Below are 27,879 nucleotides of genomic sequence, written 5' to 3'. Positions count from 1 at the left end.
GATAGATAGATAGATAGATAGATAGATAGATAGATAGATAGATAGATAGATAGATATTTGGCTTTCAAAAATTATAAAGTAACATTAGATAGATAGATAGATAGACCGACAGATGGATGGATGGATGGATGGATGGACGGACAGACAGACGGACAAACAGATAGACAGCTTGATAGAGACAGATAGATTGACAAAACAACAGAGACAGACAGATGATAAAGTAACGTTAGATTAGATAATGTTGGATACAGACAGACAGACAGAAAGATAGAACGATAGATAGAACGATAGAACGATAGAACGATAGATAGATAGATAGGTAGATAGATAGATAGATAGATAGATAGATAGAAAGATAGATATTTGGCTTTCAAAAAATTATAAAGTAACATTAGATAGATAGATAGACTGACGGATGGATGGATGGACGGACAGACGGACGGACAGACAGATAGACAGCTTGATAGATAGAGACAGATAGATTGACAAAACAACAGAGACAGATGATAAAGTAACGTTAGATTAGATAATGTTAGACACAGACAGACAGAAAGATAGACAGAACGATAGATAGCTAGATAGATAGATAGATATTTGGCTTTAAAAAATTATAAAGTAACATTAGATAGATAGACCGACAGATGGATGGATAGATGGATGGACGGACAGACGGACGGACAAACAGATAGACAGCTTGATAGATAGAGACAGATAGATTGACAAAACAACAGAGACAGACAGATAGATGATAAAGTAATGTTAGATTAGATAATGTTAGATAGAAAGATAGACAGAACGATAGATAGCTAGATAGACACAGACAGACAGACAGACAGACAGACAGATAGAGCATGGCAAGTAATATGCATCACTTTATTGTAGAAATAAAATCAAAATAAAACTTTCTGGTTTGTTAACAATCCCTGTTACGGGTTTGAAACCTTAGCTGGTTTATGCTGGTCCTTGACCAGCAACATGACCAGCCAAGGACCATCATAAACCAGCAAAGGACCAGCTTAAACCAGCATCAAAACATACCCAACCAGCATCCCAGCATCAAAACATGCCTACCAGCATATGCAGTTTTTAGGTTTTATTTGTGGTAAAACCATCCGTAAGAGTAGCCTACAATTTGCTTTAAAGCAAGACAAAACTGGTCATATTGCCGTGTTGAGCTGACAGAGACGGTAAACATTGAAAATGTAGAAGCACCTTAAAATTCATTTTAAAAAGCTGATTCCTTTAAAAAAAAAAAAGTCGCCCCCGTGAAAGTCATTGCACAGTTTGTACAGTGATCACTAGGTTTGCCGTACTGACAGTTCTTCCTGTCAATCATTCCATCGTTTCCCGCCAATATGAAGTTCCAGGAGAGCTCGTGCTGACCGCGGTTAACGGAGAAATGTCAATCATTCATTCGTTCCTAACCGCCTGCCACTATGACGTCACATGAGTTGCCGTACTGACCGCGCTACCTGTCAATCATTCCTTCACGGCGAGCGTAAGGAAAATCTCCGCGCTGATATGCGCATGAAACCACTACTGTCCACAATGCTGGATACCGACGCAGCATCAGGTGAGGATATTAACACTCGGTGTGCTTGAACGGTTCGGTAATCCAGAGGGAAATAAACACGAAGTATGGATAAACGCGACAAGAAAGCGAAAAGGGATCCAGGGAAGTCTACGAAACGCACAGGGAAGCTTTTCCGGAGGAAATCGTTTAAATCTGTGGAAAGTTTGGTGAGTAAGATCCTGAAAAGTTTGGGGAGCTTGGCCAGCGGCGGAGAAACAACCGAACGCTCGGATGCTGAGGATGATGACGGTGGGTTTGGAGAAAGCGCACCTTGCGCTGGAAACTCGGGACAGGTGAAAAAAGAGGACAGCAGCCAGGTGAGGAAAAGTTCCTCGCTTCCCTGCCGTTCCTCCGCGAAAGAGCGACTGTTCTCGCTGTACGGGGATAAAACGCCAGGCGTGCTGGGTCTGAAGAACCACGGGAACACCTGCTTCATGAACGCCGTCGTGCAGTGCTTGAGCAACACGGACCTGCTCGCTGAGTATCTGTGTTTGGAGCGATATAAACTGGATTTGTGTCACAGGGGAATGAACGGATTTATAAAGAATGAGAACGGGCAGCACGAGAAAGGAGAGGTTACGGAACGGCTCGCATCTTTGGTCCGAGCGCTTTGGACTTTTCAATACACTCCTCAGCTCTCGGCTGAGTTCAAGGTAGAGTCGACTAAATTATTACTTTACTGGACTGTCACTTCTCTGACGCTTTTATCTGCCTATTACAGGTACAGGAACATCTAGACATCCAGTGAAGGTTTCACAAAAAGGCTATTTCATTTAAGGAACTTAAATATGCATTTCAAGCTGCGTTATTATGCGGTTAATAAAGGAAACTATGAGTGTCCATAAAGTTCTTGCAGGAACTTGTGGATATGCATGCATTTTTATGACAAAATACGCTTTTTCATTGAAAATATGTAGTTTTAAAAAGTAATGCAATGCCAGGTAGCCTATTAAAATGAATTAAAATGGTGAAAAACTGGGAAATGGTGTCCGTTCAGCACCTATAACACACTTAAAATCTTGATGTTGACAAAAAACAACTCATGGGCTTGTTAAGTCAGCTATATATATAACTTGAAATCAGCTTGTGAAGCTTTCTCTGACCAGTTTGTTTAGTATGAGAGCGAATGCTTTCCCACAGGATGATCTCTCCGGAGCAAAAAATAGATCAGGATGAAAAACTTTCCACAGATAACATTATCACCAGAGAGCAAACTTAAAAACTAGAGTGCACTCTCAGATAAGACATCCCCACACTGGGTACTGACCACAAAGATGAGTGCAATCTGGAATGCACAAGGTCTTACGTAACACTTTGCTTTCTCAGAAATCTACTACTAGCGTAATACATTTACTAGAGAAATGATGACAAAAGAGTTTGCCGCTGTCTTTAAGACAGAGAGGGCAGATGGCAGAAAGCTAAAGGTTTAGCATGAATGTTTCTGCCCACAGATTTTTAATTCGGCCGTTGTCATCTACATAAAAGATATAGTCAGTATTGCCAACACATTCATTCAGCAACACTCTTAAAGATAAATGTTCTTTATTGGCATTGATGGTTCCATTAAGAACATTTAACACTCATGCACTCTTAAGAACCATTTTTGGTTCCCCAAAGAACCTTTCAGTGAACAGTTCCTAAAAGAACCATTTTGAAGAACATTTTAAAAATACTTTTTCGACTATAAAGAACCTTTTCTGCATTTGAAAGGTTCCATGGATGATCAAGATTCTTTTGTAGAACCTTTTGTGCCAATAAAGAACCTTTATTCCACAAAAGATTCTTTAGATTATTAGAATGTTCTGTTATGATATCATCTGCTTCTTAAAGCTCCACACAAGGTTAAGCCATTTATCTTGAGGAAGGAGTAGCTGAAGAAACTAGCAGGTGGGAGAAATCCAGAAATGATTTCAGTGGAAAAGCGTCATTGGGAAGAGGTGGGAGTGTAGCCATAAGGTGGACCTGATGCTCTGCTGGGAAACAGAGGCCCAGTTCTATTCACACCCTACTATCAGAAGACCCCCAGTCTGGGCCGACTGTTAGACGAATGGAGAATTACAAGATCGCTCAAGGCAAAATATAAGTCTGTGCCCACTCGAAAACAAGATATTTATGGATAAATCTAAATCAAGGATCATCTGCTGTAACAAGACAACATTAAGAGCCTCATCTGACTCTGAGTCTAATGACTTGCGTGTCATAAATTTACATGAGGCCGTCTGAGGCATGATTTGCTTTTTCCTGTTGACAGAGCCCAGAGTATCTTGTCTAGGGACGACATAAATAAACTCGCTCTGCCTGTCAGACGTCTACGAGAGTTAATGAGTGCCTAACCGCAGATACGGGGAGCCATCTATAAACAATCAAAAGCTCTACCCTATAATTTAAGTCTCCCACTGCGCTTAACTTCATTTGCGTAATATCAGCTTCAGTAAAGTGCAATCTATTCCTAATTAGACTGAAAAGTACCTGAATTATACAGTGAAAGCATTACAACCGAAGACCAAAATCTTGTGAGCTGGAGCTCAAACCAGGGAGTTGTTAAAGTGTGAAGGAGGTTGTTGGTAGAGATAGCATGCGGTTGATGGATGACAGGCTGGTATTTCTCAGATCACAAGGTCGTGTTGTGTGTAGTTCCTGACTGATATCTAGTCCAACTCTTGAGGGGAATGTAGCAGAGTTAATGGTTGAACAGAGTCTACATTAAGTCATCAAGTCTGCTGTGTCAGTTTTGAAGGAAAACAACTGAAAATTAAAATTTTAGTGCATGCCTTTTGGCTCTGACACCATAGTGTAGATATCACAGTGCAGATATACATGTATACATTTAATATATACATTCGTTCTCTCACAGGAAACCAAAATTGATGCCTCATCTTGTCAGGAAGGGTGTATAGAAATCTGAGATAAGAGCGTCTAAATTACATGTCCAACTTGCAAAGAAAAGAAAGTTATCATGGAAAACCTGGAAGTATTGCTTGAATTCCAGTCATCACGAACAATTTCAGTGGAAATTTATGTTTTAATATGAAATAGATCAGCACAGGAATAATAATTTCATGCCAAATAATTTCATGAGGTCTAACACTATTATTTTTTTTTTATATTTGGATTCACTGACGAGATGTTGAGCAGAAAAGGCCTTTGAAGATCAAAGCTTTGATATTTTAACGCTCCAATTTCTTTAATACTATTTTTTATTTTTTAATTATGTAATAGATCATGGCTCTGGGTGCTTTTTCTTCTATAACTCCTGTCCTTCAAACATTGGGATGTTTCTGTATGTATGCGGTACAAAACATTTTTGTTAGAATGTGGCTGGGGGGAAATCAAAAAAAGTCTGTGAACATCTAGGTTATTTAATCAAAAAAAGACCAATGAAATTCATGGCTAGACTATCTTTAAAGGACCTGCTTCCATACTAGTTCATCCATTTCTGCACAAAACGACTACTTGCAAGTCAAACCTCTTCAGGCTGAGCGCTCATTGATGAAAAAGAAGCCTTTCTTTTCATATAAAACTGACAGGAATACTTTCTTTAATACCACAGATAAGTGGAGGCCTACATTTCTCAAAGCTCTCACACACGCCAAAGACATTTCACAGGACTAGAATTTACTGTAAATACTCTCCTGTGACTATTGAGTATATGTTGTAAATTAAACATATATCGGGCTACATTTTCATTCTTACAACACGTCTTGTGACCTTTGACCTCTTTGAGGAGTTTATAGCAGTTTCTCTGTCACATGCGTTTAATTAGAAGCTGCTTTGAATAAATAGTTGTTCCTCAGAATAACTCCTTTGAGGGCGAGGCATTTAGAATACCATTCTGAAAACTAGGCTTTCATTCTTTTAAAGATGGGTTTAAACTCTGACCACATGACCCACTTTCTCACTATATGAATAATGTTAAGATTATTAAGTTATCTCAGTCTGTAGGCCTACGGCTTCGTATTATCTGCAATTTGCTCCCAGCTGTTAGATTGAGTTCGAATGGTTAATGCGGCTGTAATTAATCTTTATGTCACTCAGCATTAAAGTTATGATTTTTAAATACACCTGACATTCACATTTTAAATGATGTGTCCTTCAAGTCATGTTGGAATGAAAGAAGACTCTTTTGCTCAGCAAAGCTGCATTTATTTGATCGAAAATACAACAAAAACAGTAATACTATGAAATATTATTGCAAGTTAAAATAGATATTTTGTATTAGAATAGACAGTTGAGGTGAAAAGTTTACATACGCCTTGCAGAATCCACAAAATGTCAATTATTTTACCAAAAATAAGAGGGATCGTATGAAATGTGTGTTAATTTTTTATTTAGTACTGACCTGAATAAGATGTTTCACATAAAAGATGTTTACATATAGCCCACAAGCCCATAAAGTTTAATTTATAAAAATGACCCCTTTCAAAAGTTTTCATACACTTGATTATTAATACTGTGTTGTTACATGAATGATCCACAGCTATTTTTTTGTTTTGTTTTGTTTAGTGATAGTTGTTCATGAGTCCCTTTGTTTGTCCTGAACAGTTAAACTGCCCTCTGTTCTTCAGAAAAATCCTTCAGGTCCCACAAGTTCTTTGTTTTTTCAGCATTTTTGTGTATTTGAACCCTTTCCAACAATAACTGTATGTTTTTGAGATCCATCTTTTCACACTGAGGACTACTGAGAGACTAATATGCAACTATTACATAAGGTTCAAACGCTCACTGATGCTCCAGAAGGAAAAACATGCCTAGTACTGCCTTTCAGAAGCTACAGAAGACACTTACATGTTTCCCAGAAGACAATATAAGTTAAATTTACCCTGATCTTCAAATTCCAAAAGTTTTCACTCCCCGGCTTTTAAGGCATTGTGTTTCCTTCTAAAACATCAGTGAGTATTTGAACCTTGTGTAATAGTTGCATATGAGTCCCTCAGTTGAAACACAAAATCATACAGTCATTGTTGGAAAGGGTTCAAATACACAAAGAATTTGTGGGAACTGAACGATTTTTCTGTAGAACCACGGGCAGATTAAGTGTTCAGGACAAACAAGGAACTCATGAACAGCTATCATAAAAAAAAAACCACAGCTGTGGATCATTCAGACAACAACACAGTATTAAGAATCAAGTGTATGTAAACTTTTGAACGGGGTCATTTTTATAAATTCAGCTATTATTTTCTCTTGTGGACTATATGTAAACATCTTTTATGTAAAATATTCTATTCAGCATGCATTTTGTATGATGGCTCTTATTTTGGTAAAATAATGAACATTTTGCAGATTCTGCAAGGTGTATGTAAACTTTTGACATCAACTGTATTTCCAAATATATTCCTGTGATGCAAAGCTGAATTTTCTGCATCACTACTCGTCTTCATGCTGATTTGCTGCTCAAAAACATTTATTATTATTATTAACAGTTGTGCTGCTATTGCTCTTGCTAAAACCATTCCATAAGAACTTTTTTGCGATCACAGATGTTAATTTACACAGTTGTTGTCATGATCAGCAGTGAGGAGCATCATTCACTGTATAGCAGAATGCAATTTACATCCTCCATCTGTTCTCCATCACATCTCAGTAACTAACAAACTGTTTGTTCTGAGTCAGATCCACTGCAGCTATTATTCAACCACTTCAGATTTTAGAGATTCATTGGAAAACTCAGCATCATATACGTGGAGTGAATAAATAGCATCATGTTTAGTAACTTTTTGTGTTCAATCTGATACTACTACTACTACTACTACTTGTGTGATCTTTATTTTGTTTCTTGTCCAGATGACCGTATCTAAATATGGTGCACAGTTCCGGGGGAATTCCCAGCATGACGCTCTCGAATTCCTGCTCTGGCTTCTAGACCGCCTCCATGAGGACGTCAACTCATCTTCAACTCTCCCCAATGGGAATAACAAAAGCAAATCGAGTGGCAAGGTAAGAGCGAGCGTGGCTCAGAACCCACCCTGGGCTTGAAACAGCGTTGAAGAATTAAAATGATGCAACATTCAATCTCAAAAATTGGCTCAAAATTGGATTTTTTCCTCACGTTATGATATATTATTATATTCTGGACCACAAATCATCACCTGAAATATTTGCAATATTAGGTCTCATAATTATTTTGCAGAATAATAAGTTAGTATGAGTCACCACCAGCACTTCTAAACCCCCATATGGCTAAACAGCTGTTACCTTCACCATTAGAGTGACTTGGCAAGGTCAGAGAGTCTTGTATACACACCCTTGCCACCCGTAAACAACACATCTGTTTATGAAATATGGAGATGCATGCCACGCGCCACAGCGTGCATTGAGTTACAGTGGTCCTCTTGTACATAACCTTGGAATTGCCCAGATGAATAGCTTTTCACAGAGCCTGTGATCTTCACAAGGCGAGATTCACGGGGGTTGGGGCTAAAATTGATTTGAAACCCATAGTGTTTCGCAGGTCTACATGTGTGTAAAGGTTTCCACTCATCTTGGACCTCAAATGGAGCCACATCACCATGGCAGCAGGTTGCAGAAGCCTCTGCAATTATTGCCACTCGAAGAGAAACATGCGCTTGTTGTTTATTACATTAACTTTACACTTCATATAAAGGATTAATCTAATTTTGTAATGTAAAATTATTAGGGAAAAAAACATCTGCTATTTACTGTCTGAAATTAGGTCATGAGGATTTATGCACTGTATCTCCACTATTAGTGTTTGAACACAGCAGTGCCTTAATAATAGAGTAGACTATTTTTTTAATAAAGCCACTGCCTTATTTAGAAACCTTTTGTCAAGCGGTTTTCAAACAACTAGCACTGTGCTAGCTACAGAAGGCTGAACATTTACAAAAATCTGCTTTCATGCCAACTATCAGAGCTCTTCTTTTCTGAAGAAAGGCTATTCTATTTTTAAAATCACAAATGTAAGCAGCTGAAGATCACTGAAGATTACAGGGGCTTTGATTGGTGATGGTTTTTGAGGTCAGATGAGGTCTTTTGTTAACAAACATTAGAGATTGAAAAGAAGCTAATCACCACTGTAAAGTAAGGAGTTGTTGTCTACTAAAATAATTTTTGACAAAATAAATAAATTAAATATAAATATAATATCACAATATATAGCCAATGGAACAAAAAAGAGTAAATTATCGGGCTTTATATAGTTTGTATTTTATATGATGCACTATGAGCCTAAAAGAAAACATGCAAGGTTAATAATTTTAAAAGCTTTAAAAAAAACCTTACATATTAAAGAGATAGTTCACCCAAAAATGAAAATTACCCCATGATTTACTCACCCTCAAGACATCCTAGGTGAATGTGATTTTCTTTTTTCAGATGAATACGATTGGAGTTAAATTAAAAAATGTCGTCGAGCGCTACGTGGGCGTCCCGAGTCCGAATCCCGGCTCGAGGACCTTTCCCCATCCCGCCCCCTTCTCTCTATCCCACTTCGCTTCCTGTCAGCTATGATCTGTCCTGTCATAATAAAGGCAAAAAGGCCAAAAATAAATCTTTAAAAAAAAATTAAAAATATCCTGGCTCTTCCCAGATTTATAATGGCAGTGAATGGCTGTTGAGAAGTGCACCCATCTATCATAAAAAGTGCTCCACACAACTCCAGAGGGTTAATAAAGGCCTTCTGAAGGGAATCAATGTGTTTGTGTAAGAAAAATATCCCTATTAAAAAACTTTACAAGAGAGTGGCGTTTCAGCAGATGACGTAGGATGTAGGTGTAGCATAAGCTCTGTTGAGAATGACTCGTGAGTCTTGTGAGAACCAAGTTTTGTTACTGCACCGAAAACCAGTCTCCTCTTGGTTTATTCTGAAAGCATCCAACGTTTTTCTTTACAAATCCTCATTTTGTACTTAACGCTTATGTTATGCCTATGTAATCTGCTGGAACACCACTCTCACGTGAACGACAGTCAGCAGAAGCCAGAGATTACGGTTTATAAAGTTTTAAATATGGATATTTTTCTTACACAAACACATCGATTCACTTCAGAAGACCTTTATTAACACCGCAGAGCCATGTGGAGTATTTTTTGTGATGAATGGATGCACTTCTCAACACACTTTCACTGCCATTATAGCGCTTGGAAGAACAAGGACATTTTTTATATAACTCTGATTGTATTTGTCTGTCATATACACCTAGGATGGCTTGAGGGTGAGTAAATCATAGAGTAATTTTCATGCTGGGCTGAACTATCCCTTTAATTATATATTAGGTTGACTTATTTATATTTATTTAAATCCAAAGCAGATTACATCTTTGAGACAGTATGGGGTGACAAGTGACTTAATCATTTAAATCATTCACTTAACCAATTAAATTCAATTTGAATGAGTCATTAAATCAAATGACTGATTCAAAAACACAGATGCATTAAGGAACCAACCAAGTGACCATTTGTATTGGTGAATCACTGACAGTGAAAAAAAATGCACATTTACTACTATATGAAATACTGCTAATGTGTGTTGCTCACATACACCTAATCTGGCTTTGTTTAGAAGGGGCGTAAACAATTTCTGTAACTTCTAATGCTGCCTCATCTGATTTGGTGACCCTGGTGTTTATCTGTTGCTCTTCACATCAGAACAAAATGCTCTTTGGAGTATGAAACAGTGGAGATTAGTCATCACTAGAGTGAAGACAACAATAAAGTAATTCTATGTGAAGTAAAGGCAGATGACAGATTTCGGTGCTGCCTTGTCAGATTTGGTGACCCACTGTGTGAGCATTGTTGCTTTTAAATTGTTTATATATATATATATATATATATATATATATATATATGTGCTACACAGAGATCTTTGACCATCACACCACACACAGAAATGCAAAAGGTCCTGACAACCCATTAAAACTTTGATTCAACTTGATTCAACTTGAAGAAATTGTGACAGGAATATACAACATAGCCTCATTAGAAATATGTGCCTCTATATACATTTCTCCTATATGTACGAATCACTGCAGTTTCCAGTTGAAATGAACACTAGAGGCAGTAAAACTCTGACAACTTTTATTCCTTTTCACACAAAGTATGATTCACAGGTACAGAGTTTTCGATTAATAAAGCCTAATTTTCACGCCATTACTTGGAGAATATTATGTTATGACTTCAAAACAATTTTAACATTCTGTGCGATTTGAAAACTGAAGTTTCAGTCACATATACAGCTTCATATGCATGAGTTTTCTAATTCAGTAGGTTTGCTCAGTAGCTCACATAATACGGCGTTGCACTTGAGAGATAAACAGTTCCGGTACGAACCCTGTGAAACTGCTTTTTGACAAAACAGCTCAAATCTGCATAAAGAAGTTTAAACAGCATGGCTGCATCAACAAATGCGTTTTTATATCACTTTTGCATTTGTTAACACTATCAGTTAGGTCTAAGGTTGGGTTTGGTGCAGGGGATATTTCCAGCACGATAGAGCATTGATCTTTAGCGACACTCCCCGGATATTTGAATTCTGAACAGCCACAATAGATATCACAAACAGCGTAATAAAAACTCAGCAATACGTGCCTGTACCAGCATAATAAAAACGTGCCACGGTTACGTATTGAACGTGTGTTTTAGCACCGCTCTGTGGACATTTTACTTTGAAACTGCTACAGAACGTGCAATCACAGTGTTGCATAAATGTACGTAGAGGCGTGTATTTTCATGAGCCTGGGTTGGGAATATATTACTATTGTTAATTTCATATGGCCCTAATATTGTAAAAAATGTAACAAATTCTTAAATTGTTAAAGTCAGTGTATTCAGTTAATTAGATCTGCTTTATTAAAATAATTTTGGAAAGAAATTGTGAAAAATAAATAGAAAATTTGAAAAAAAAAAAAATAGAACTGAATTTACAATGCCCTACGTTTTTTGTTAAACATTTTATAGATTATTGTTAAATGGTGTAAGTTGCATGGTTTTAATTAATTAGACAGGCTTTTTGATTACTAAAAATGTATTTAACCAATAGAACAAAACAAAACAAAACAAAAAAATTAGATTTTAGTGCCCTAAAACTGTCATAAAATGTTACACACAATTCGCTGAATCATAGAAAGGATAAAGTTCTTTCCACTCAAAAGTTTAAAAAAAAAAAAAAAAAATACTGACATGGATGATTAAAGACACACATGATTATAAAATGACATTACACAATTCATACTGAAATGCTGGTGATATGCACACTAACTTAACACTTAAAAGTGTGACATCCCACAAGCTTTTACTAGTTCAGTGGCTTTTAGCACATAAATGCCATAATATGCCTACAATCTTCTGCCGTTGGCACCATGATGATTGTCTCTTTTTGAACTCAGCAGTGCTTGAATAGTTATCAGATGTGGTTTGATGTCGTTGGTTTTGTTCGCTAATTAATAATTTGTTTAGTGACACAAATTTGCATTGTTGCGTAGTGATGAACCAAGATTTGAGTCTTTGATTTTCTGTAAAACAACTGGTTTAATCAACGGTCTGGTAGCGCAGTGCCATACTGTCTGTAATTGATGATCTTTGTGTGTGTGTGTGTGTTTGTGTCATGAACCGGTTCAGCTCCTCCGGCTACGCCTGTGGCTACAACCCGGCTTATTATCTCTGAGCAGTACTTTCATCTACTCTCTGTTGGTTCACTTTTTGACTGAACTTGATCCATTATTAAAAGCCTGTTCTTGTTTCTTTTAAGATATGTTCCTATGCAGGCACACAGATAAAGTCTTGTGGTATTACGCTGTAAGAACATGAGATATACAAGTCTCAAAAGCCACGGCGAGGTCAGTAACAGTACAAACTGTTTTCTAAACTGAATTGACCGTCGGTGTTGATACAGCCAAACATCTGAACAACAATGATGCTAGCTATCACAAAACATACTTGGGAAGTACTATAGTATTTTTTTTTAATGTTTGAAGGAAACCTCTGTATCCCATTTCTATCCAAGTACAAATACCTAAAAAAATCTCAGCAAACCAGACTTGGTTCTGAAAAGCTAGAGCAGACTTGACTTTCAAAGGTAGTTGAGGTCATCAAGAAAGATGCCAAAATGAGACAAAAAGACAAAAATCAGAGTTGTTGCAGTCTAATTCTGATCTCCGCTTTGGCCACCCACCCTGAGTTCTTTGCTTCCGTCTCAAATTCAGTGTATTTTGAGTCAGGCTCAGGTCACACGGATGGTGGGTGCCTCAAAATGCCTCATTTATGAGTCAGTACACATCCTAGACTGAGCGCGACCATGCCAAAAACTCCTCCATACCAGCAAATGTGTAAGGACACAGCCAGAGCCCAACAGACTCACTTTTAAAGACATACATTATACATATTCTAATGGAGGTTGACGAGTGTATGTCTGTAAACAAACAGTTAGATCTATCTATTTTACTGTCTCTCTTTCCCTCTCTCTCTCTCTCTGACCCCTATGCCACTGATTTTTGGCATTCTCTTCACTGTGTTTACTGGGTATCACTCTGGAAACAGAACTGGTGTGAAGCCATCTCTCAACGGAATGAAAGGAAGCTTTTGTGAACAAGTGGATGAAAGAGGTGCTTGTTCTGGACATATGGACTGAAGGAGAGCAATAGAGAGAGGTGCAAAATCCTCCCTGGAGCCCTCATACAGGGTTTAAATTAATTTACAGTGATGTAATCATGACTGCGTCCAAAATTCTTACAAAGTTACGCATTCCCTTTAACTTGTCTGGCTGTTAATCACAGTAACTCAGGTAATAGTACCATCTGACGATAAATGATGGCTGTATTTTACACTGCACTATGAATGTAGCAAGTGCAGTTTGGAGGTGAATTGTAGGGCGAACATGCTAATGGACACTTAAGTAGCAGATGCGAAATAAAGCTAAAACAATAGTAATAATAACAGAATAAATACACTAAAATAAAAGAAATACATCCATCCACTTTCCAAACAGCTTGTTCTATGTAGGGTCGCAGGATAAATTAAATTAAATTAAATTAAATTAAATTAAATTAAAATAAAGCTGCAAGCAGCGATTACTGGAGTTCAAGCACTTAAGGCGTTTAAGCATATAAGTAAAAAGACATTACATATTATTTAGCAACGCTGTATCCACCTAAATCAATTATTAGAAAAGCAAATCCAGGTATTTTACTGTAGAAATATGATGTTTTTTAATGTTTCTGAATGTTATAGCGCCAGCTGTGGTCCGATCCACTTAAAACTTGGCATGCTTATTTAGAATCACCTGTCACATGTGCTCAGCAGGTTTCGTAAAGTTTTGAGTTTTTAGGCTTTATAGGATTTTGGGTAAATTTGGACAAGCCCATTTTCTAAATGACCCCGTTATAGCTTCATAAAGGGTAAATTTCAACATTTCTTTGATAATTATTGGCCTTGAAAGTCCAGAAAATTGTACTGCATTGTTTTTTTTCCAGATTGAGTGAAAGACCTAGGACTAGTTTGCAAAAGTAGGTTTTTTACATCATTTAACAATCAATTTGAATGACAGCAGTGGTTCTAGAGGCAAAGTTTTCTGGAATGAGAAGTTCTATCATATGATATGAATACGATGCGTATGTGCGAAAAAATATGCAACGTACAATCGTTTACGCCCTTGAAAAATGCGATATCGCCCCCAGTTGCCGATTTCTTTCATTCGATTTTGGCCTCTGATAAACTTGTCTAACAGGTGCTCAAACTTTGTCAGCCAATGACGACAATGTTTATTTTCATATTTTAATTATAATAACACAATTATAATGTCATTTTAATGAACCAGTATCGATTCTTAAATCTCAATCGATCATTTGGTCTTTGCTGTTTTCATTGGATGAATGAACAGTACATAGTGCACCTTCCTTCCAATAAATTCCTTCCAATAAAAGTCTCAGATTATAAATTCTGTCCATTACATTAGAAAATAAATATCGTTTTGGTGCTTTTTAATGTGGAGTGATAGATTGTTGTAGCTTCTGTGTACTCACCTGTGCGTAATTAAACGGCTTGGAAAACATTCGATAAAAAAATTCTGTCAATGACGGACAATTTTCGGTTAAAGCATCCTCTGGTGCACACTGATTTTCATGTTGATAGGACAAATGGTTGTGCAGTTATATCCATTTTTATGTTTTTTACATTCTTATTGCACCACCAAGTGGCCAAGCTCCATGATGTTTTTCCTGTGACCTCAGATTGAGCTCTTACATAAGTGTTCTGAGTTAGGCGGAGATATTTCATTCCGCTCAGGAGTTAAAGGCATTTTACTAAAAGTGGCCCTGCCCCTTTCGAGTGATTGGTCTGCATGATTTGGTCTGCATGATCGGTTTTACGCGGAGATCGCCGGTCAGTGACCATTCTAACAATTACAATAGGGTTTCAGCGATACGCACTTGAACTCCTAGTAAAATAAAAATGTAAAATGTGTTTTCTCTTGCATGACTGCAAACTTGTATATAAATGTGTGAAGAAGTTTGTTTCTAATTAGGATTTTGAAGGCGAGACCATAATCGTCTCTGCGGGAGTTTTTGAGGCCATGGCACTGAGAGTGTCTTTTTTCAGTCCCAGTCTAGCAATGTAAGAGTAGGTCGTGCCACCTGCAGATGTTTTCTGTGGACTCGTCATTGTAGTTTACACATCAGTAATGGAGATGAGTCAGAGTAGAGGAAGCTGCTAGAGGACTTCTGGTGTGCGGAAAACCACCTGCTGCTGAACATCTGCAAGACAAAGGGGTTGGTGTTGGATGTCCGGCAAATCAGGAAATTTCTAAAACTACCCAGAGAGACAGTATGGAAGTCGTCCAGTCTAAACTACCTGAGCACAGAAATGCCAGAGCGACCTGTACTGTCTGCACTCTTAAAGATAAAGGTTCTTTTTGGTGTCTACAGTTACATGAAGAAACTAACATCCATGAAATCTCTCTATTGCACAAAAGGTTCTTTTAAGTTGAATAAGGATCGTTAGATTCTTAAAATGTTATTCGGTAGGGCGTCGTGGGGATTCTTAGATGACAATGGGCACTGGCACACAAGATTCAATCATTTCATCTCATGTAATGTACCGTAATGGACGACAACCGATGCCATGTCTGTGATGTTTCACGACATCACCACAGAAGGACTAGCATGTTTCATTTTTTTTCATTGTCCACAACGCTGGCCAGTAGCAGCACACCTTCATGCTTTCAAACTTTTAATATTCCTGCATTTATGATATTTCCTGAACTACCACGACAGAGTGAAAAAAAGGTTAAATAAACACTATTTTACCTCAGTTCGCTTTGACAGTATTCTTCATTCAGTCCAGATTTGTGTCTGCTGTCTGTTTTTCATTCTTTTTGGGCTTTTCTGATGACAAGTCATGACAAAACTTGCTGTTTGCTAGCCATTGTTTGTTTACGCTCATGGCACCTTCTGTCTAGTCCCACCATATTGATAAAGACTGTGCACACAGCACGCACATCATTATGAAAAAGAATGTTTCCTTTAAGAACAGATCACTGAAAGGTTCTTTGGGGAACCAAAAATGGTTGCTCTGTGACATCACTGTAGAAATGTCTTTTGGAATCTTTATTTGTAAGAGTGTGAGGTGTAAAACATATTTTACATAAAATACATTTACATATAGTCTACAAGAGAAATAATAGGTGAATTTATAAAAATGACCCCATTCAAAAATTTACATACGCTTGATTCTTAATACTGTGTTGTTATCAGATGATCCACAGCTATATACATATAATGCATCGTGTTTCCTTCTGGAGCATCAGTGAGTGTTTGAACCTTCTGTTGAAGTTGTGAATGAGTCCCTCAGTTGTCCTCAGTGTGAAAAGATGGATCAAAATCATATAGTCATTGTTGGAAAGGATTCAAATACACAAAAGACACTGGAAAACCAAATAATTTGTGGGACTTGAAGGATTTTTCTGAAGAACAGCGGGCAATTTAACTGTTCAGGACAAACAAGGGACTCATGAACAACTATCACTAAACAAAACAGAAAAAAAAGCCGTGGATCATTCAGGTAACAGCACAGTATTAAGAATCAAGTGTACGTAATTGTTGACAAGGTCATATTTATAAATTCAACTTATATTCTCTTGTGGACTATTTGTAAATGTCTTTGATTTTGGTAAATTTATATATACAGTTGAGGTCAAAAGTTTACATACACCTTGCAGAATGTTATTTTATTTAGTACTGATCTGAATAAGATATTTCACATAAAAGACATTTACATATAGTCCACAAGAGAAAATAATAGCTGAATTTGTAAAAATGACCCTGTTTAAAAGTTTACATACACTTGATTCTTAATACTGTGTTGTTACCTGAATGATCCACAGCTGTGTGTTTGTTTGTTTGTTTGTTTTTTCTTTAGTGATAGTTGTTCATGAGTCCTTAGTCCTGAACAGTTAAACTGCCCACTGTTCTTCAGAAAAATCCTTCAGGTACCACAAATTCTGTATTTGAACCCTTTCCAACAATAACTGTATGTTTTTGAGATCCATCTTTTCACACTGAGGACAAATGAGGGACTCATATGCAACTATTACAGAAGATTCAAACACTCATTGATGCTCCAGAAGGAACCCCAATGCATTAACTTTTTGAATTTCAAGAAACATGTTTCTTCTGGGAAACATGTAAGTATCTTCTGTAGCTTCTGAAGGGCAGTACTAAATGAAAAAAATATGATATGTAGGCAAAATAAGAAAAATGTACACATTTTCATTCTGTTCAAAAGTTTTCACCCCAACCTTAATGCATTGTTTTTCTTTCTGGAGCATCAATGAGTGTTTTAACCTTCTCCTCGGTGTGAAAAGATGGATTTCCAAATCATACAGTCATTTTTGGAAAGGGTTCAAAGGGTTCAAAGGGTTTGTGTGAGCTAAAGGATTTTTCTGAAGAACAGCGGGGAGTTAAACTGTTCAGGACAAGCAAGGGACTCATGAACAATTATCACTACACAAAAAAAAACAAAAAAAAAAAAAACAGCTGTGGATCATTCAGGTAACAACACAGTATTAAGAATCAAGTGTATGAAAACTTTTGAACAGAGTCATTTTTATAAATTCAACTATTATTTTCTCTTGTGGACTATGTGTAAATGTCTTTTATGTGAAATATCTTATTCAGGTCAGTACTAAATAAAAAACACCATGCATTTTGTATGAGCGCTCTTATTTTGGTAAAAATAACATTTAGCAGATTCTGCAAGATGTATGTAAACTTTTCACCTCAGCTGTATAGAGAAAGATATAATTAATCAAAATACATACATACATACATAAATAATCAGTGCATTATTTACTATGTTATTAAAACCCACAAATATTGAATACATTTTCTAGTATTTTTCCTAATTTAATAATGCTCTGAGGTCCCAGTAATATAGTAGTACTCTCAAAATTGTGACAAGTGATATTGAGAAGCGATATCAGCGCCCTTCCTTTCATTAGAGCTCATTTCGCTTTCATTCCATCACAGGTGCCTCACAGAGGTAAATACGCTCCATGAAATGCCCCTCATTATTATTCATTTTGCATACTCTCGGTTCTCCCCGTCGATGTCTGAAAGGAAATAAATGCTGCTCTGCATCCAGTTCTGAAAGCATGCCAAGAGCTCTTCTCCACGGAGGACTAGCTTTTCTTTCCCCTGCTCTCTTTATCTCCGTCTCTCTGTGTCTCTTTGTGTATTTGCCCACTGGCATCTCCATAGAAACCAGCACAAGGTAGGAAGCCAGCGTCTCACAGCATTGCTGGATGAATTGCTGCCCACCTCTAGGGAAAGACACAGAGGGAGAGAGAACTTTGAAAGAGACACTTTTTTTTGTGCACGTCCTTATTGGACTCATTCTATTCTTAGCTCTCGCTTAGCGGAGCTTCACTTCCTCTTCCTAAACAGATGGGGAGATTGTCTGTTTGCACAATGTTATTGATCAGTCACACTAATGAGATTCTCCTGCATCTAAACACTTAAAATATTCATCTGATGCATTTCATCTCAACACAAAGCAAATAAACATACAGGCACATGATTGCTCCAGCATGTTTGCATAACAGAAATTATGACCAAAAAGTCCACATACACTCCCACTAGTTTCTTTCAGTGTTTTCTGTGTAGTCATATAAGACCAATACTGCTGCAGAGTTTTCCACTCCTTTTATTGCTGTATCAACATTTCCAGATAAGTCAATCCCTAAATCACATATATAAAAAAAAACAGTATTGGTTAGACAGTCTCTTCCTGTCTTACTTGTGGAAAAAGCAGATATAATTGCAGAATCCAGTCATAAAAACTGAACTGAATAACACAGAATGCAATTTTTAGATTAATCAAATTGCAAATACAATTAATCAAATCACAATATGTTGTGACACTACAAACCTACAAAATAAAAGTTTGGTTCAACTTGAAGAAATTTTGTATTATTATTTACCATTTATATATATATATATATATATATATATATATATATATGTATAATGTAACTAATTAGACATGTTTTGATTATTACAATTTGATTTAACGAATCTAGAAAAATTAAAATGACAAACTCTGGTGGAAAAAAAACAACTTCTTAGGGCCCTGCTTTACACACGTCTACTTACATTAAACGAGTTTAGCATGAAACTAAGACATTATTAAAGCTAAAAAAACTTAAATATGTAGTTTGCATGTGTCTTGGAGTGACTGAGTGTCAAATATGCACTGAAACTCAAAAAGTTTTCATTACAAATGACCAAAATCAAATGGTTTAACTTGAAGAAATTGTGACATAAATATATTACTATTTATCATAAGAAATATGCATAGGTCTTTTCACACTGAGGACAACTGAGGGACTCATATGCAACTATTACAGAAGATTCAAATGATCACTGATGCTCCAGAAGGAAATACAATGCATTAAGAGCCTGGGGGTGAAAACTTTTTGAATTTGAAGAAACATGTTCATTAAAGCCTTGTTAATGTAACTGATTGACCTGCTTTTCGATTATTACATATTAACTGACCAATTAAATCAGAATCAAGAAAACTTATGAAAAAGAAAAATATGAAAAACACAGCTTTACATTACAGTTTTTCTCAGTCGCTTTGGTGCATTTCTCACAACACTATTTACATTTGCACAACATTTACTTCAACCTCCACAACATTTAGTCATTTGTGCACATCATAGTAGCAGTTTCTCATTCCTTCCAACAAATTGCAAATGCTTTTGGACATGCATCAATTGCTTTCATACAACTCTCTGCTGTTTTATAACATTATCATTTGCTTATGTCATGTCAGTCAAAATTAACTAAACTTGTGAATGCTGAATAGTCATTCCATATAAAACTAATAGTCCTCATTTCATTGCTTGAGTCATTACATACAAAAATGTTGAACTAGTTGTCAAAATCTGTCAAGCAAATTTTATAAAAAATTTTAAATCTTTTTTTTCCTGAAAATGTCTTCTAAATTGAACAATTTCTGCAAATGTGCATGAATGATTTACAGACCTATGTATGTTGTAGGTTCAGTTCCAATATGTACTGCAATATTGTTTACAATTGTGCACAGCTCTACCCAAAGGTAGTTTATGTTTGTTGTAAATAAGGGTGTATTTATTCGTTTGCACAATGCTTTGAATAAATTAGAATTGCAAAGAGCATATGCAGTAAAAATGTGAAACATACATATTCAGTGTCTTGTACTCAGATACCTCACTAAATACAGTAATGTCTAGCTTTACTGTAGTTTTCAAATGGCTGTGCAAATAGTATATAGTGCTGTCTTGAGCATTTTCAGGAAGTTTCACCAAAATCTGACTTTTTTGCATAGGAAAAAATTTACAGAGTAAACTGTCATAATGAAAACATGACAAAGCCATTTGACTATCTTGTTCATAAACAATGGTGTCAGGACTTTTCATCTTGATGACACTGACACTTTCATTGACATGAATACTTGCTTTTGAGGAATGAGCTATCCATTTTGAGCAAGTGACACGCTTTTGCAGGTTATCAACTAGGTTTTGCAGTTTGTACTAATTGTTTTGAGAAATGCATTAACTGTTGTGCAAATGTAAATAGTGTTGTGAGAAATGCACCAAAGCGACTGAGAAAAACTGTAAACATCAAAAGTCTGGTTACACAAGATGGGTTTAGAATAAACTGGAATTTATTAAAATTCTGACTTAACACCAAGAGGCCAATGATTTTTTTCTTACAAATTTTTCTATTAGTTATGGGTGACAACCAGGGTCAGAAATTAAACTTTTCTATTAAGGAGAAGTATTTCCCCACTGGCAAATTATTTTCTTTATATTTATTTGTTTGTTTTTGACTTTTGTAAGGCCAGTTTTTATTTCCTTATTAGAAATGTCGAAAAATTGAATGTAATCAAATAATTCAATCAGTCAGAATACTGTAGTCTGTTACCAATAAATTGTGATCAACATCAACAATAGCCATATTTACTTACTATAGGGCTGCCCCCTAATAGTCGACCAACCATTAGTTGACGAGAAGAGGCTTGGTCGACCAAACTTTTATTAGTCGCTTAGATGCAATAAAAAATAAAAAATCCACAGGAAGTAGTGAAGTCACGCAGATTGCGAGATTGAGGACAGCTGGTCAGTGTGGTAATATAATTCATCGGACAGGCTTTCATGTCTTTTCATCTGAAAGATGTATATAGTGGCAACTTTACATGGCAGCTCAATCTAATGTTAACCTAGAAAAATGTGCGCTATTGAAGTGTCTGTGAGTAGTGTGGAAGCTGAACAGTAGCGCACTCACTGTATGACAGATGAAGATGCCGCTCACTTGCTCTTAAAATGCTCTATAAAATAAAGTAATACATCTTTCGAATCTGTAAAGACTCGAAACGTTGCACTTTTGTAAAATAATTAAAGCAAACAGGATGCGCTTTCTGCCATCTTGGTCTCTGTAAACTTGAGTGTGAAACTTCGAAACTCTGTGTATATTTGCCTTACAGACATGAAATGTCTACTTTTAAATGAACCAATTCAAATGGAAAACAAATATTCTCAGATTATGTAATTCATATAAAACATGCATAAAGGCGCATCACTACACTGTAAAAAATAAAAAAACACAATTTGTTGAATCAGCTTAAAATAATTTGTTACCCTGCTGCCTTAAAATTTTAAGTTCAGTCAACTAAAATAAGTTTAGTCAACTTGAAATGTTAAGTTGTACTAAGTAACAACTTAGATATTTGTGTTTGCTAAACTTAACAGATGGGTAAGTAACCCAGCTGCCTTCAAATTTTAAGTTGATTCAACTCAAATATCTAAGTTGTCACTTAGTATAATTTAACATTTCATGTTGAATAAACCTTTTTCGAGTTAACTGAACTTAAAATTTTAAGGCAAATTATTTTAAGTTGACTCAACAAATTGTTTTTTACAGTGTACTGTGTAGATGACAAGTCAGTGTTGTCGACTTCATCTCTTAAGCTGAAAACAAAGAAAGCACTAGATTATTAATAAATTATTAAAACGGTCTTTACCTGACACATTCATAATTATTATATCTGCCAGTGAGCTGTAGCAAGCTTTTTGCATGCGCTTGAGCGCTTATTAGGCTATGTACACAATTAAAGGCTCATTATGATTATTTCAGTGGTGACGTTTCACAAAACTATAGGGTATGGCAGTGGCATAAATCACGGCTTGTTTTTTAATACACTTCTTAATACAAATCCCATAATATAAGCACTATATGCACAGGATATTTAAAACATATGAAAGTATATTGGCTACAAGTATACGTTAAATGCTAAGACTCGCTCTACTCTCTTCAAACACACAGGCATAGTGTTTTGGTAAAGAAAACGCTGTACTTATGTTAAATATTGTAGTAGATCCAAGATTTGTATTGTGCTAAAACGGATCTGGTTGCCCAGGTAAGAACAGTAAAGAACAGTACAAATACAGTATGTGGACCAATTTATACAAAAACACCCTTAAATCATCAGTATAAAGACCCTTCTCTCTTTGAACGTATTTAGTGTGTCATCCTTCAAGAAAGAAGATCAGATCTTTACTGGAGGAGGAAGGTGGAAACCTTCTGTGCTGTAAATGATGTTTAGATCTTGTAATTACACTGGACTGATGCACATGAAAACACTGCTGAATTAGTATAAACACTGACTCTGCTCAGTCAGCACATCTTCTCTAACACTCGTCTTTCCATCGCTCTCTTGCTTACATTCTGACTGAGCAACGCTAACATTAGCGAGACAAACATCCACAGCTTCAGACACATCATTTAACAACTGTCTCTGACAGATTGACTGGACATAATCAGTTTTAATTAAATGCCTGCCCTGTTTTACCACAGTATATTTACATGGTTAATGCTTTATTGCTTAAAATGAAAGAATGCAAACAGAATCATGCAGATGACATTCATCTAGATTAACTTATTCGTTATTCTATTTCCTATTGGAATTAAGCAAACAACTTTTGTAAGAAATGTGGAAGAAATGCAAACAACAGCGATAGGGCACAAACAGCGCCCCCTATTGATTTGGAGACTTAATGTATGAACGTCATTGCATTAAATAGGAAAAAATAAAACCGGTGGAGAGAAGCACAATTTTAAAATTCTGCCTGAAGTCGACAAACAAGTAATTAATTCTTGTTTTTTTTTTCTTTTCTTTCTTTCTTTTTTTTAATTAGTTATGGTTAATAACCAATAAGTGGCGGGTATTTAATTTTTATTTTTTCTCTAATAAAATTAAAAAACTAAAATGTAAAAAATGAAAATGAAAAGTGTGAAAAATGAATATTCATTGCAACATTTTTTTTTAATTAGTAATGGTCGATAACCAGTTTTTTTTTTTATTAATCTAATAAAGTTACAAATAAGATGTAAAAAATTCTACAAGTGAGTTTAAGCTTCACATCATTATAATTATAAGTGTTAAAAATGAGTATTCATTTTAAGATTTTCTAAAGATTGCATTTCCTGTTTGTTGTTAATTTGTTTTTTTGTTTGTTTTTTTTTAAATATAACTTTAATCAAAACAAAATAATGTTATCAAAAGTAAAATTGAGGTAATGATCATTTCTGAATAAATATCTAATATCAACCAATACTAGTTTATGAATTAATATAATAATAATGATAAACTAAGCTATCATGTATTATTAAAATCAATTTTCAGTAAATATATGTATATATTTACTGAAATACCATTTTATTGTATTATATTATTATTTAGCATCACATTATTATTATTATACGTGTGAAAAATTAATATTCATTGTAAGATTTTCTAAAGACTACATTAAAGTTGTTAAATTAGTGTTTTTAAAAAATAACTTTGATAATAATGCTATCAAAAGTAAAAATAGAAGGAATGAGCATTTACAAATAAATATCCAATATCAACTAATACTAGTGTATTAATAAAAAAAAATAATAGTAATAATAAACAAAACCATCTTGAATTAGTAAACACTATTTTCTATTAAAAAAATATTGGAACAGTTCTGTCTGATACTAACAATAATTATAATATATTAATTTTAATATATTAAAATAATAATTTTCTTATTCATTTTTTTATTAGTTACGGCCAATAACTAAGAAATGGCAAGTTCTATACTAGTTTAACATATAAATAGTTTTTAAAAATGTTTAAAAATACTACAAGTGAATTTAAGCATCACATCATTACAATTATAAGCGTGAAAAATTAATATTCATTTTTTTTATTATTATTAGCTATGGTCAATAACCAATAAATAGCATGTATTACATTTTATTTTATATATTAAATTAAAAAAAAAAAAGTTTAAAAATGCTACAAGTGAATTTAAGCATCAAATCATTATTATGTACAGTTTGAAAAATTCAAATTCATTCTGAGATTTGCTAAAGGTTACATTTTACAGTGTTATTAAATTATTAGTGTTTTTAAAGAGGACTTTAATAAAAACAAACAATCTTATCAAATCTAAAAATAGGACAAATTAACATTTACAATTAAATATCAAATATTAACGACTACCAGTATTTAAAATTAAAACTGAATTGTAAAAAATTGCTATAGCCAACTTTCTATAGTTTTATTGGTGCAGCACTTTTCACAAAATAATGTTTTTTTGAGTGATATGTTCTTAAAACTTAAAACTAAAACTTAGCTTTTTAAAGCGTATTTGTGTTATCTTTATTTCCCAAACAGTTTTAGGGACACTACAGTAGATTTACTCCATTACTCATGAATTACTCCTTGTAGAGTTGCTTATACTATATGTTACATGTTTTCTGTTGTGAGACCGGTGCAATTTTAGAGTCTGTGAGCAGGATCTCCTGTAGGCCATAAGTAGAGGTGCAATTGTTCATCCCTGGTTTTCTCTCCATCTTTTAAAAGGGGCGATATTTATAGTTTAGAGCCCAGCAGGTAGTTTTTCTCAGAGGAGTGGGATGTCCATTATTCATTAATGCTTCCAGTGTACGTGTGGGCATGTGTGTGTGTTTCTGTGTTTAAGTGTTGTAAAAGGCCCTTTTTGCTTATCTGGGCCACGCTGTGTTGTGGCCGCAAGAACAGATGCAATGAATGTATCGCTTCACAAGGTACGCATCCATCTGTCTGATCAGGGTTGTGAATTATTCATCGTAATGCCATTGCTGTGACAGCATGTATTGCCCGACTAGAGTTTTCAGATAGTTTTCAAACATATATCTTCCCAGTAAAGCGCAGTTTTCTTCTGCATATCTTTGACGGTTATGCCTGCTGACACTCAAGACCGCAGAAGGATGAAAGACTGGACATAAATTCCACTGAAAATGGCTCACACGGGCTGATTTAGGAAGCTCAGCCAGAATTACACTGACAGAGGAGAGAAAGAACAAATGATCAGAGTAAAAACCGCCTGCTTTAACTATTTGCTCATTTAAAATAGCATTTCTCCTATCATTTTTAATGTTGCAGTGCTTTAATTAAAAGGAAATCTGTGCAAGCTTGCAAAAATGCATGTACTGTATATGCTAATGACTGCAGAACAAATCTACATACTGACTACACTTAAGTTTCTTAGACCAGCTCGCATTTGCCCTGTTAACTAAAACTCCCTTGCAGCACAAGTTTTAAGGAGTAGTTGACCCAAACATTAACATGTATGCCAACTCCAAGAACACTTTAAAGCACCAAGTAATCCATTTGACTTTTTCCAATTTTTTATAGGAGAATCTAAAACAAAAACTGAAGAAATTGCAATAAAATTTCAAAGACAAAAAAGACCCATTGTCTGTCGTCAATAACGTAGTACGGCTTAAAAAAATAATAATAGACCAAATTCCATTTTCATGACTGGATTTTATGATTCAGAGTTTTCTGCATCATGGCCTATACATTTAATCAAATGTAATACACTTTACGAAAATATGTCATTTATTAACATTAGTTAATGTATTAACATTGTCAGTGCAAAATTATAACAAATTAAAAAGGATTTATGCCAATATTGTCCAAAACCCCACTTTTCTAGGGCATTTCCAAACTTTTGGAGGACAGTGTAAATATGCACACATACAATGTATATTTTGAAAATATTTACATGTATATATTTGTATTCATATAATTGATATATATATATATATAGATTAGTTATATATAGATGTAGTTACACAACTACAAGTAATGAACCTTATTGTAAAGTGTTGCCCTTTATTTTAAGAAATATTGCAATTTTTCTTTCATATCTTTATCTCAACAGTAAAAATCTGTTGGGCAGTAATTTGTTCACCAAAAATAAAAGATGTTACATTTGATTGTAAAATATATATATATATATTTATGTATATATATATATATATATATATATATGTGTGTGTGTGTGTATATATATATATATATATATATATATTTTTTTATATATGTAATGTATTTAACAATGTATGAAGCAACAAAGCAGCTTTCAGAATCTTTCACATGTGAAAATCTTTCACCCTTATGCGAAATTCTAAATCACATGGTTTCATTTTGAAATAACTGGAAATGACCAAACAATGGTAAATATGACTACATCATCAGTTACAGGACCAAACATGTTTGACATAATGGGTTGCACCCTATATTTGAATTAACACACCATATAATCATATGGATTATGGTACTTTTCTGGTTTCTTTTTGTTTCATCTTTAATTTGTATAAAACAAAACAACGGTGAGTGAACAATGACACTATTGTGTAGGTGAGCATTGCCGAGATGGCCTGCATGTTATTTTTTAACTTCCAGTTAGTTGTACAGTCATGCCCAAAAATATCATCACCCTTGCAATTCTGTCAGAAAATGCAACACTTCTCTCAAAAAATTGTTCCAATTGCAAATGTTTTGGTATTTACATGCTTATTGTTTTTGTTTGCACTGCAACAACACACACACAAAAAAAAAAAAAAAAAAAAAAAAAGAAAAGAAAAGAAAAGAAAAATTTCACACAGAACTCAAAAATAGACTAGACAAAATTATTTAGAAAATAGAAAAGTTGACTCAACCTTTGTGTTGTGTCACACTGAGCATGGAGAAAAGAAAGAAGTGTATAGGAGTTGTCTGTGGATTTGAGAGAAAAAAAATGTGGAAAAACATGGACAATCTCAAGGCTTCAAGTCCATCTCCAGAGATCTTAATGTTCCTGTGTCCACTGTGCACAATATCATCAAGAGGTTTACAGCCCATGGCACTGTAGGTTACCTCCCTGGACGTGGACGGAAGAGCAAAATTAATGAAAAAGTACAACGAAGGATTGTTCAAATGGTGGATAAAGAACGCTGATTAACTTCCAAACAAATTCAAGCTGATCTGCAGACACAGGGTACAACAGTGTCAGCTCGCACTATCCGTCGCCATCTGAATGAAAAGGGACGCTATGGTAGGAGGACACCACTGCTGACACAAAGGCGTAAAAAAGCAAGACTGGAGTTTGCCCAAACTCATGTGACAAAACCACAATCCTTCTAGGAGAATGTACTGTGGACGGAGACAAAAGTAGAGCTTTTTGGTAAAGGACATCATGGCACTGTTTACAAGAAATTAGGCCTTTAAAGAGAAGAAAACAGTTCCTACAGTCAAACATGGTGGAGGTTCAAAGATGTTTTGGGGTTGCTTTGCTGCTTCTGGTACTGGATGCCTTGACCGTGTGAACGGTATCATGAAATCTGAAGATTACCAAAGAATTTTGGGGTGCAACGTAGTGGCCAGTGTTAGAAAGCTGCATCTCCACCAGAGGTCATGGGTCTTCCAGCAGGACAATGACCCGAAACACACTTCAAAAAGCACTCAGAAATGGTTAC

General features: G+C 35.3%; 1 protein-coding gene across 2 annotated transcripts in view; it reads left to right on the top strand.

Annotated features, from left to right (window-relative positions):
• The first annotated feature begins 1,030 nt into the window (after window positions 1-1,030).
• The window catches only part of usp43b (ubiquitin specific peptidase 43b), a 91,365-nt gene continuing 64,516 nt past the window's right edge, over window positions 1,031-27,879 (top strand). The window contains exons 1-2 of one of the 2 annotated variants that reach the window (XM_051102897.1): window positions 1,031-2,226; window positions 7,358-7,510. In XM_051102897.1, coding sequence (XP_050958854.1) covers window positions 1,639-2,226; window positions 7,358-7,510 — 741 coding nt within the window. In that variant the 5' untranslated portion in view covers window positions 1,031-1,638. The remainder of the gene's footprint in view (window positions 2,227-7,357; window positions 7,511-27,879) is intronic. The other variant, XM_051102896.1, reaches the window with a different exon arrangement.

Source organism: Labeo rohita, chromosome 3 (genome assembly GCF_022985175.1).
Source record: "Labeo rohita strain BAU-BD-2019 chromosome 3, IGBB_LRoh.1.0, whole genome shotgun sequence".
NCBI classification, from domain to species: Eukaryota; Metazoa; Chordata; class Actinopteri; order Cypriniformes; family Cyprinidae; genus Labeo; species Labeo rohita.
The sequence above is the reverse complement of the archived record's forward strand: the minus strand, read 5'-3'. Positions and strand labels throughout refer to the sequence as shown.